General features: G+C 28.5%; 1 protein-coding gene across 1 annotated transcript in view; it reads right to left on the reverse strand.

Moving 5' to 3' along the window:
• The window catches only part of LOC100215220 (flap endonuclease GEN homolog 1), a 91,905-nt gene that overhangs the window by 76,038 nt on the left and 2,346 nt on the right, over nucleotides 1-13,521 (reverse strand). Inside the window, exons 2-3 of the mRNA XM_065796008.1 lie at nucleotides 5,574-5,645; nucleotides 4,729-4,765 (exon numbers count right to left, since the gene is read on the reverse strand). Of these exons, the coding sequence (XP_065652080.1) occupies nucleotides 4,729-4,765; nucleotides 5,574-5,645 (109 nt within the window). The remainder of the gene's footprint in view (nucleotides 1-4,728; nucleotides 4,766-5,573; nucleotides 5,646-13,521) is intronic.

The raw sequence follows: 13,521 nt of genomic DNA on the forward strand, positions 1-13,521 counted from the left end.
AGCAGACAAATTAGTAAAAATTGTTGCATGAATTTAGTAAAGAGCATTGTTATAACTTCCTTAAACCCACCACTCCACTGTTCAAAAGTAACTTCATCTGCACCATCCACCAGTTCCAATCAGTATTCAGTAAACTTCTAATATTGAAGATTACCACAAAGTTTACAAAAAAGAAACATACACTCTCTGCGGGATGGATCGCAAACAAAACTTTGATGTATGGGTTGACCAAATATAGTGGCGAGTGAGTTGATCATAAATTGAAAATTTACATGTATAGCACACACACACACACATACATATTCTGAAATTTCTCTTTGGAGCTAACATAAAATTGCCTGTTGGAAGCAAATTTTGAAAATTTCATACCAGCATTTTATTATTGAATATTCCAAATGCTTCCTTCAATGTGAATAGCAAATGATGAGTTTGCCTTTTCTCCCAAGTGATTGTACTGATAGTAACATCTTAGATGCGAGGTGCCTGACAGGAAATATTGTCGCCTTCATAAAATTTATGAATTAGTAGAGTGAGACAATTTTTCTGTTCTATAAGTGTACTACTTGGTACACATTATTAACTACTCGCAAACCAATCCTTTTGGCCACTTCTACAAACACAACCCGCTGACGGTCTTCATCCGTTGGTAAACTCTTCATAACTTTGCTTACTGCCTTACCAAAAGACTGTGGTGTAAAAAATGTTTGTCGATCTGTGAATGTACTTTCTGCCTCTCTCTTCCTTTTTTTTTTTTGCTTCTCTGCCTCTCTTAAATCATTCTTCTGATTGATCAGGTATCATGTTTTGTCTCAAGGACCGTACTCTGTTGATTTCTTTAATTTTATAATCTGGATGAGAGTCCCAAAGTTTTTTGAATTAGATCCCATATCTAAAATAAAGTAGTTTTAAAATAGAAATTATGATAAACAAGTGCTTAAATGGTTAATCCAAATTAATTTCCTCAATTGTTAACTTTTGTTAACAGTTGTTTACAATTGTTTGATATGTTGAATTTAAAAACATAAAAAATACAGATTTTTGTTTATATAGGGTAATGCAAATAGTGTTTTGGATGTTGGAATTAAGGTATGCCCTAAGTTAGAAATACTTCATTATGTCACGTTTAGATATTTTATGTTGCATTCAGACATTAAGACAAAGACGTTCAAATATTGCATGTTGCGTTGGGAAACTTCATGTTGTGTTCAAACAAATTTAAAAATAATTTTATTTAATGACATAAACATTGAATGATAAGTTAAAGTCATAAATATATTGATGTAAATTAATAAATATATTGATATAAATTTAACATTACAAATGTCACAAAAAATTACAGAATAACAATAAGTTATTAATAATGGTGTTGCATTCAGACAAAAAATATTTAAAACATAAATAACTACAAAACAACAGATAAGAGTGATTATGACCGTGTTGAAAAAAAATGAAGAGTAAGACTCGCAGTACAAAATAAAACATTTAAATAAATAAAAATATGTTGTAATTAGATGTATTCTGCTAATCTAATTAGCCTACATTTACAAATTTAAATTTTATTGTTATTATATATATTTTATTATATATATTGTTATTATTACAAATTTACTACATTTACAAATTTAAATTTTTAATGAACGAAATATCAGTGAGCACAAAAAACTTTTTCAGAATAATTATAGAAAACATAATTTCAATGTTTATATTTACCAAAACAATCATGTTTCTTTAACTACCAGATGTTATTATTTAATTTTAAAGAATATATATATATATATATATATATATATATATATATATATATTTATAAAAATTAAAGTATTGTTATTCAATATAAAAGTATTCAGTTGTTAATTAAAGGAATAAAAGTATTAAGTTGTTATTATTATACTTATTTGTTTATTTATAGAAATAAAAGTATTCAATTGTTATGTCATCACAGATAACGCAATGGAGAAAAATTAATAAAACAGTAATTGATTTATTTACTAGCAGTAATTGAATCACAAAGTGCAATAAAAAAAATTTAAAACAAATAAACGTTTCAGATTATGGAGTTGTCTCAAAAACATTTCTTTAATCAAAAGTACTTACTAGTTTTGTAAAAAAAAAACAGTTGAAAGAAAAATGTCGAAGTTGTCTTTTGACATGTTTAATGACAGACTTCAATCGAAGTTCAATTTGTGTGGTTTAAAGGGAAAAGTAACTGTGAATTTACCTATGTAATTTGGTAGGATATTACTTTGATTTTAAGTGTTTAAAATTAAGCAAGACGTTGTACATCAACATTTTTTTTATTATTATATACTATTGAACTGTTATTATAAATATATATATATATATATATATATATATATATATATATATATATATATATTATATACTATTATTATATACTATTATTATATACTATTGAATTTTTATATATATTTATTTCTTTTTTATGGCTGCCTATTGAAAATAAATGAGTTTAGTTAAATTTACAAAAATAGGTGTAGGTTTTCATGAACAAATTAAAAAAATAAAAAATAAAAATAAAAAAAATCAGTTCACATGATAGTCGGGAATTTGACACATTTCAGTCATGTAATTTTTATTTTGAGGGATTTTTCTTTTTTTTTTAAGAAAGCTTTTAAAGGATTTGCCCCCTCCCTCTTCCTCAATTGCAAGAAATAGTAGCAAAGTATTATAACAGTGAATCCAACAAAGCAAGAAAACACTTCATTAAATGGTATTAAGAAGGCAGGTATTAAGAAAAACACTACACTGCATTTGTAGATTTGATGAAATTGTTTTTTCAAGTAACCAAGGTAAAGCAAGCAACACCATAGCTTGCATGGGGGGGGGGGGGTGCTAAACAACTATTGAAATTGGTTGGCAACAATGAAAACTCAATATGCAGTTAGAAGTTGCACCAATACTTCTGGTATTTGTCATACATATATACACCATACATATAAATCAACTGCAAAACTTTTCAGCTTTGGTGGCAATAGTTTTTAACCTGAGTCTTTGTCATACAATCCACCAGAATCTATACCAGTAACAATAAATCCAAAACCAAAACTCTAAAATATCCAAAAATGGATAACAAAAAAAAACTAAAACAGTAACTACAGCAATTATTAGTAACCCTGGTTACTAATAATTGCAACCCTGGTTTTTCAAAAGAAAATTTTAAAAAAATTTGAAAAATAGTTACAATTAGACCAATCGCAGCTTTGCGACAAATATTTCACACCTAAAACATTGAAAAAAAATCTTTTTAATGTGAAGGTGCCAAGATGGTGCCATTGATTGAGTAAAAAAGTAAAAAAATTTAAAATTAAAACCTGAAAAAGTTTAAAAAGATTACAACCAATATTTAACAATACGTTACGACTTAATAATTTAATAATACAATAGACTTAATAATTTAATAATAAACTTAAAATACTTGAGAAACTGAAAGAAGTTGACAGCAAAAAAAAAGCTAAGTTCAATTTTGATAATGATCAACAAATAAATCAGGCAACAACAGCAACTTAAACAAAAATAACAACAGCAGCAAACCAAGTGTAAAAATGTGCTCTAAAGTTTTGGGCAAAGCCTAATTTAATATAATTTACTATTGTATTTGGGCTAAGCCCAATACAATAGCAATTTATATTTATTTTCACAATAATAAAAAAAATATATTAAACAGTTTTTTTTTAACTGTTGTAATTGGTTGCTTTTTTTAATAAAGTGTTCTTTTAATTATCCATTGGCATATTTTATTCCCCCAAATGTAAAGAATTATTTTTTTAATTAAATAAAAAAAACTTAAGTATTTTTTTATTTTGTATTTCAATTTGTACTTAAATACAGTTTTAAATTCTTTGTATTTGTATTTGTATTTTATTTCAATTTGTACTTAAATACAGTTTTAAATTCTTTACAACTTTATAAGCAAAAAAATTTCAAGTAAAAAAAAAGTTTTCTATACTATTTCATTTGACCCCAATTTACTCAGATTTTTAAAGTGCATTAAAGACTGATTTAGACCAGTCAGATGAGTTAGCAAAATGAGTTAGCAAGAAAGATGAGTTTAGATGAGTTAGCAAGAAAAATGGCTGCATTAACTCTAGGATTTACTGGTGCTGATATTGTGAGCAATGAAGCAGCTCCAAAACAATTGAACAAGAGTCGTTGGTGGGCTTGAGAAAAAGTCACAAGTGTTACAACCTGCCAGACATGCAGTTGGTGAATGGTTTCTTGAAAATGCAGATTCTTTGCTTGAAGTTTCTTTAAAACCATATGGTAAAGGTCTTTTTAGGTCTTTACTCAAAAGAGCAGTTGTTTGATCAAATGCGTATGCGTATTTTTTTTGATAAGATAACAAAAAAAGTGCATATGCACAGATTTGTAATATGCATTTGGTATGAATGAAAAGGTGGAAATGTATCTTTTCAATTACTTCGTCAAGAAGAACAAACTTTTAATAAAACATGCAGTGAAACAACAGCTCAAACATATTGGGAAATATATTGAGTCAAGGTATTGAGAAATGATTGACAAAGAAGTGTGAGAATTGATTGATTGAGCACATACTAGAACTTATTGTGCTTTATGTTTCAACTTAAGTTGAAACATAAAACAAAAAAGGAAGTTTTGGTCCAAGACCTTATAAAGAACTTATTAAGACTACATTACTAACTAATTAAAAATAAAAAACGACAATAAAATAAAAAACAATAATATAATAACCTTTTGGTTAGGAAAACTTTTGTCTTTAATTGCTTTCCTGAAAATGTATTTTGTTTATAATGATTTTGTACATAGCCAAAATACTAGATACAATAATAAAAAAAATTTATCTCAATAGCTTTAATTAAAATTATACACAAAGAAGTTAAAAAATAAACAAAAACTGACAATTAATAAGCAATTGGATATTTATATCAATTTATATAAAATACCAACATTACAGTTTTCTAATTATTTCTAAAATTACAATTTCTAAAATTAAAATAATTTAATTAGTAAAAAAAAGGAAATTTTCTTAGTTTTAAAACATTTAAAGACAAAAATGATATTTTCAAAATACATTTTAAAAATTTGTTAATTTTACTAATATTTATACAAATAATAAAAATAAATAATAATTCTTAAATATTTAATTATGCTGCAATCTATTATTCATAGTTATTTCAGTATAATAAGTTTATAAAAATAAAAAATAGGTTAAAATATCAAAAAGAAAAAAGTGAAATTTTAATGTTTACCAATTCAATAATAACCCTTTATTAATTATTCTCAATTTTCCAGTTTATAATTATTCAGATATAATTACAGATAATTAATTTTCCATAAGTCACTTTTTAATTTTTATTATTATAATGTATATTTATAGTTTTAAAATATTTTAGTATATTTATAATAAAGTATATTTATAATTTTAAATGAGTATATTTGTAGTTTTAAATAAAGTATATTTATAGTTTTAAAAGTAATTTTAAGTCCAATTTTATCATTAAAACTTGAAATGGACATTTTTTTTTATCTTTTTGAAATTATCTTGAAAGACTTTTAAATAGCTAACCTAATATTACCTTGCAATTAAAATTTCAGATTTTTTTAACGATGATTCTTTTAAAAAGTCATCTTCAAACCATCTATGAAATCTAAAAAAAGTAATTTTACTAAAAACTAATCCAAAAACAATCTAATAAAAAACTGAAATTTTAAATTATACTTTTGTCACCCACTAAGAAATTGATAAAAAATTGAAATAAGTGGCTTTTAACCACTTTAAACAAATCTTTATTTGTTTAAAGTGGTTAAAAGCCCTTTAATTGTTTAAATTGGATAAAAGAACTTAATTATAATATAGTTATTGAAATAAAAACAAGAATTTTAATACCAATGCCAAAAAAAATCCTGCGTAGTGCAGAAGTAGTAGCTTGTGAAAACAGTTACAAAACAAAGAAAATTGACAATACAGAAAAAGGTTTTATACCTAACACAATAATGGGTACTAATGTCAAATCAGCTGGTGCAGTATTATTGTTGTATGTACTAGTATTATTGTTAATTTATTGGCACATATAGTTATTTAAAACTAGATGAAAACCTTACAGGAGTAAGGTTTTGATGCAACTTACACATTTATATTTTTTGGTTGCCTAGTATTGTAGTGGAGGTAATACCCTTAAATATAGTTCAAATTGTGATACCAGCATAAAACATGGCAAAATTATTGTTAAGAACTATACAAATTGATAGAGAAATCGACCTTATTTATAAATGTCTGAGGTTTTAAGTTGGGTTTTGAGAAATTATTTTTTTGGAGTCATCAATTTTTAGAAACATGGACTTCATCTTGTAGGTAAAAATCAGTTTTAGATAAATACAGAAACGGTGCATGTGGTCATACTATAACTTTTACAATGAACGGAAGTTTATAATTTATTTAGGTAAGTGCAAACAGTATATGCAAATAAGAAAAATGATGATTTGTTTGCTTTTTGTTTATTAAGTAAATGTATCTTTGATAACAAGTAACTTTCATCAATTTATAATAGGATTCTGCTTGGAGTAAGATTTAATGAGTCACCCTGGAAAATATTCTTATGGTACACATTGTGTGCAAAAGTTTAGCAATTTTAATAAAAAACCTTTATTATTAAACTTTAAAAAAAAAACAGTTATTTATTATTTTAATTTTATTATTGTAAGTATGTGAAATGAAATATGTACTAATATGATATATTTAATAATGTTTTATGACTTTTTAGACTTATAAAATATAAAATTAAATAGAGAAAGCAAAACAGTTATCCCCTGGTAAACAAAAGTCAATCCTTAAGTTTATGAAGATTCACTCAGATATCTAATAAAGCTACTGCCACTCAGTTGGGAGTATCTCAATCAGTTGGGAGTATCTCAATCAGTTGGGAGTATCTCAACTTTTAAAAAAAAGCAACTCCACTGGTAACGGCTGGAACCAAGGTTTAGAAGACTTGTAAAAGTTGCCTTCATACACAAAAAAAAATGGGAAGAGCAATAAAAACAAACCCGTTTATGTCATCACAGGCCTTGTGACATAAAGTTGTCTCCAGAACTGCACAATGTTTTTAGTTTAACTATTAGTGGTGAATTAAACAAAAAACTTGATTTACAAGCTGTCAAACCCTTAAAAAACCAATGATGACCAAAAATCAACTTCAAAAGAGACTTCTGTCAAGAAAATAAAAATTGGACACCATAGCAATGGTCTACTGTGATCTGGAGTAAAAAGAGTACCTTTCAGCAATTTGCACATGCAGAACGATATGTTCAACAACTTCGTAGTTCGAATCCCTGCAACACAATCTACAAAAGACTGTTAAGGATCCTTCATCAATATTTAGCACCTAGATCATCTATTGCCATTTATCAACATCTATCACACAAAACTTTTATTCAAGATGTTGCACCCTGCTATTCTGCTAATAAAAAATGCTAATGACATGGTTGCGGAGCGATAATATAAAAACATTTATATGGCCTCCTAATTTCCCAGATTTAAATCCCAGCCCTCGGAACTATGTAATGTTTTGAGACCCCTTTCTCTGACAAGGCTATCCAAACTAATAATTTTACTAACAAAAAATAAAACTAATAACCTCATTAGGAGTTGCATCGGGATCAGAAGCATAATACCCTACTTTACCAGAAACCAGCTTCAGCAGCTTTATGCAAAATTTATGCTCCATCGATGAGCAGGTTATCAACATGATTTTGGCTTGTCTTACTGTGGTGGAAGATATTTTGAACTGTCAATATGAGCGATACTTCTCACTTTCTATTACAGAGACACTTAAGGAGGAGACAACTAGTACAAGGCTTCACAACATAGATAGTGAAGAGTTAATGGGTATGTTTAGTGAAGCTAAAGGAAGATCTCCAAATCCAACAGTTTGTTATATATCTTGCAAAATAAGATCAAAAAAGAATAGAACTATATATTATTTAGATAGTCTTGACCAAACATCTAGGGAAAATAAAGTTAAGTGGTCAATGCAAGCAGCTCATAAAAAAAGAATAAACAATCAACAGAAGCACACTGCATTACGAGCAGAGATTTCAAAAAGACAGACATGCAAAAGACAAAAAAATGGATGAAAAAGAAAAAAGAAAGCTGGAGCGAGAGCTGCAGGTTATATCTTTTAACGATATGAAAAATTTATATAAGCACTTATCTATTAAACAACTTGATGACTTATATGATGTAATGTATGAAAGAATTGTTGGGAGAGAACTCTGCCATGAATGGTTTGATACAGATAATAACAAATCTATCATGTATGATAGGCGAGTAGAAAAAGTAAATAAGAGAAAAGAAGACAGAATTTATACCATTTCTTACTGGAAAAAGGATGAATCTGATTCAGAAGCTGTTGACCATCTCATAAAAAAAATCCAGCTTGCTGCTGATGTTATTGCAGGAGAGTTGATTCTTGCATAACTTGGCTATTTTATTGTGTGGTTTAATGTTATTTATGTGATAGTAGAAACCAAACGTGTTGTTTAGGGTAAGGTGTGTCACAACATTTTCTTTAAGTGAATATGTAACAATTTGTAATAATATTACTAATGTGATTTAAGTATTATAAATATATGTATAAAAGTTATTATCAATATATGTATAAATTAATTACTGCAAGTGGTGTGACATGCAAAAAAAGTACAGCAAGTGGTTTGACTTGCGATAAAAGTACAGCAAGTGGTGTGACTTGCAAAAAAGTACAGCAAGTGGTGTGACTTAAAAAAAGGTACAGTAAGGTATATAAAAGGTGTTGTGATAAATAACGTACCGTAAAATAATGTACCAGGTTCAATTCCTACCCCACTTTTTTAAAAAATAGGAACGAACAGCTCTTAAAGCAAAAGGTATAACAAATTAAAATTTTGCATTGAAAAGGAATACAATATGTTTGCACATATATTGTCTAACAAAAATAATGCTGTTACTAATATCAGCTAAAAATACATGAAACTTATTGAATTTATTAAATATAATGAAGAATAGACTGTATTTAATAAAGCGGATTATCATAAAGTAACCCATAAATGATGTAAACACTACACAACTGTATCATTCAACTGGTGCAATAAAAATCTAAATTACCCAGATTTACATAACAAATAACAATAATATCAAATCAGACCTTTTCATTACATTACTAATAATAGTTTAGTACATTAATTAATTTTTAAAAAATTTATAATTCTTGTTTACAATAAGTGAAGTTTGTTGGTTATTTTTAAATTTTAACTTGTTAGTAACTGGTTCACAGAACTCAAAAAATTTTAAAAATTTCAGAATAGCGGCTGAATTTCACCACTGTGTGTGTGTATATATATATATATATATATATATATATATATATATATATATATATATATATATATATATATATATATATATATATATATATATAGATTGTAGAAATTATGTTAAGATTTCCAGTAGGAATGCTCAATACAGCATATAATAGTCAGAGCAAATATTATAGTGAAAACTAAGTGATTAGTAAGATATATTTAATTAAATAACTTGAAGTTATGATAACTAGATTATCTAGTTTACATCGAGTAGATTTTCTTGTTGAAAAGAATGAAAATAATATTAACATAGATGCAAATAATATGTATTTTGAAATTTGTAAACTCTCCATTAGTTCCAATATAAATACAGAAAGCAGCATTGTTGATTTTAATACTGGAAACACCCATTTTATTATTGATTTTCCTTTATTATATGAACATGAAAAATATGATTTTATTGTTTTAATGAATTTAAATTTTCTACTTTCTTGGACCAGCAAATTATCAAATTTCACATTTCAGCTCAAGGAGTGTCAGGGTTGAAACAAAGTCTTCATAGTTATTTGTAAAAAAGCAAAAGCCTGTATCCAACTTTAAATCAGAGTAGCATTAGTGATGTGGCTATGTTTCAGAAGTGTGTAATTATGGAGTATATTAATTTTCAAGATTCTTTTCTATAAAAGGATTTATCCTTCAAGACTTGCTTTTACAGAAACAAGCAACTAATTATATTGCACTATTTTTAAGTGTGTAAAAAAGTTTACGAGGGAAGAGGACATACAATCAAAATAATTGTAAACAGCACAAGTTTATTTTAAACAATTCAATGAAAATATGCATTTAGATTCAAATTAAAATAAACAATTCAATCCAAGGTTTGAATTATTTGATGAAGTAATGCTTTATTTATTGGCACAATTCTCAATTAGTTTATGTTACTTCATAATTGGTAAACTTTTAGTTTACCAATTATGAAGTAACATAAACTAATTGAAGAACATCATCTAATATTTATAGCAGAATCTGGGTCAACATCGCAAAACTTTGACTCATATTATATCAGTTATACATGACTGGTGCTACCATGCCAAATGCTACAAAATACCTGATTAATGTTTTATCAGATGCTTAGCAGTTATTCATACAATTTCAAATAAGGGTGAAGATAATGGTTAGGTTTTCAAACTTGAAATACTACTCAAAAGAAGCTTACACTTTTTAGGGCGTTAGTTGCATTATGTTGAGCTGCCACGCAACACATTGATTTAGATGGAAATACAAATGGTCCTAAAACTTACAGGGAGCCTATTGGAGAAGCTGCATCTAATCAAACTCTTCATAAACAGTTATTGGTTTAATTTACACCCATAGAGTTAGAGTTGTCTGTTAACATTAGTTAGTTTGAGTACTGTGTCATTATTCAAAAGGATTTATTTTAAAAAAATTCTAGAAAAAAAACCTGGATCATATTGTTCAAGTTTATTTTGTGATGTTACTTGCTATTGTAGCGCTCAGGAAAATATAATTATCCTTGCCAACTTTTGTACAAAACCACTTAATAAGTCAATCTTCAAGATTTAAAATAATGTCCTTAAGAACCTATAAGAAAACTCATGCTGTTGTATGCAAGAAAATTTTCTGCACTGTATGCTGCAGAATGAAAATCAAAATATAAGAAACCAAGCCCTCAACCAAACCCTTAAAATAAGAGTATTAAAAGAAGACATTGCATTTAAATCTACTTACTTAAAACTTATTTTTCTGAGCTGTAGTGGCTCTATTGGCATTGGGGAGATGAATTACTTTAAAAAAAAAATAACTAAAGTCAAAGCTAAAGCCAAAAATTGTAATGAAAATAAATTTTAATGCTAATGTTTGAGATTATCTTGTTTCTGTTAATGATATTCAGGTTGAGCTCTAAAAAAATTGAAAAAAGTCAGAGAGAATAAAAGAAACTTTATAAAGTGATACCTTATTTTATAAAGTGACGTCTTTTTATCAAGTTTTTTGTTATTTTTTGACCGTTTTGATTTATTTTTTTATCTATTAGGCTGGCGCAGATGTATTTTTAATACATTGTTTCCAGTTTAGGATGTTGAATGCTAGATCTTCTTGACTCAATGCATGGGTTTTGCTTGTGTCTCTGTATTTATGACTAGGTAACTAATTCTATTATCTCCTAATGAGGGTACAGCTCTAAAACTCAGTTTTATGTTTCTGAGGCCGAATGGTAGTCAGGTTTTCCGAACTCTGTGGTAGCTTTCAGAGAAGCTGATTCCATCAACAGCTGTAAAATATCAGAGTACTAACAGTGCCATGTTGCGCATGGATGGTGTCCTTGTTTGTACTTTTGGTGTGCATTGCAGAGGCCACATTTAGAGCCCTTTGTTAAGGCTTAGCGTTTATTAATAGTAATGAGGCAATTGCTTGGGCTATTAAACAGTGTTCTGAGTACTATCTATACTTTGAGTCAAGTTCTTCAACAAATTTAAAAATAAATAAAGTACCAAAAACTATAAAACACAAAAAACCATCATCATCACCAAGTTCTCTTAACATATCATTCACTAATATTCGTGGTCTTTGAAGTAACTTTGCTTCTGTTAAGTCTTATCTCTTGCAAAGTTCACTAGAGCTACATGCTCTTTGTGAAACTAATTTGAGTTCAGCTGTCTCATCTTGCGATCTTAGTGTTGATGGTTATCTTCCTTTAATTCGTAAAGACTCCAATAGTCACATACTTGGCCTGGCCGTTTACATTCATAAGAATTCACCCATTTGTCGTGAAACTAAGCTTAAATCCACAGACTATTCTTTCATGTGCTTTCGTTTAGCACCACTTCACTCTATTGCCTTTCTCTTTGTTCTATATCACTCTCCTTCATCTCAAGACTGCACTCTTTTTGATGTTATTTCTGATCATCTTGACCAAGCCCTCTCCCTTTACCCATCAGCTAATATAGCTGTTGTCGGTGACTTTATTCTCAAAAAATAGGCTCTCGCGACTTCTGGAGAATCTTTAATAGTATCAATAATAAGGGCAAATCTTTAATTCCACCTCTTTTGTATGGTTCAGTTTTTGTCACCCCACCTAAAGACTGAATTGTTTGCTAAAAACTTTTCAATATCATCTCTTGATTCCACTAGTTGTGTTCTACCTGATATTGTTAACAAACAGGTTAATCCATTGCTTAACATTCGTATCAATCTAGCTTCTGTATCTAAAGTGATTTCCTGCCTAGACTCTTCTGCAGATTATGGCCTGAACAACATACCTGTTATTGTCTTGCAAAAGTGTTCCCTGGAGCTGTCGTCTATAATCTCAAAACTATTCAACAAGTGCTTATCAGAGTCTTGTTTTCCAGCCTGCTGGAAAGCGGCATCTGTTGTCCTTATCTTCAAAAATTCTGGAGGGTGATCTGATCATAAGCAAGGTTTTTGAATCTTTAATTAACAAACACTTAATTTCTCATCTTGAATCTAATAACTTACTTTCTGATCATCAATATGGATTTCGATCTTCTTGTTCTGCAGCTGATTTGTGCATTAGATAAAGGTGGAGAGGTTAAGGCCATCGCTCTTGACATTTCAAAAGCTTTTGATAAAGTTTGGCATGCTGGTCTTCTCCATAAGCTTTCTTCTTATGGTGTTTATCTTTAAGATTATTGAACCCTTCCTTTCCAATATAGTATAAAAGTTGTCCTTGATGGACAGCACTCTTCTTCTCATTCTGTAACTTCAGGAGTTCCTCAAGGTTCTATCCTAGGCCCTATACTCTTTAATTTACATTAACGATCTTCCAGATATTCTCACATCTAAGGTGGTATTGTTAGCTGATGATACTACTATTTATTCTTGTCGTGATAAGAAACCGACACTCTCTGATTGCTTTGAGGGGTATTTGAGCTTTTGAAAAGGATCTCATTTCTGCTACAGCATGAGGCTCACAGTGGCTGGTGAACTTCAATACAGATAAAACTCAATTTTTTTCAGCCGATCGTTATCGCAACAAGTTAGATCTTCCTATATTTATGAATGGTGATGTACTCAATGAGTCATCTATTTTTCATCTTCTGGGATTAACTCTTCTTGGAAACCATATACCAAATCAGTTGCAAAGTTAGCATCTGCTAAGGTTGCATCTCTTTATCCACCTCAACACTTTCTTACTTCGGATTCTATTCTCTA

Source organism: Hydra vulgaris, chromosome 04, assembly GCF_038396675.1.
Source record: "Hydra vulgaris chromosome 04, alternate assembly HydraT2T_AEP".
In the NCBI taxonomy this organism is placed as follows: Eukaryota; Metazoa; Cnidaria; class Hydrozoa; order Anthoathecata; family Hydridae; genus Hydra; species Hydra vulgaris.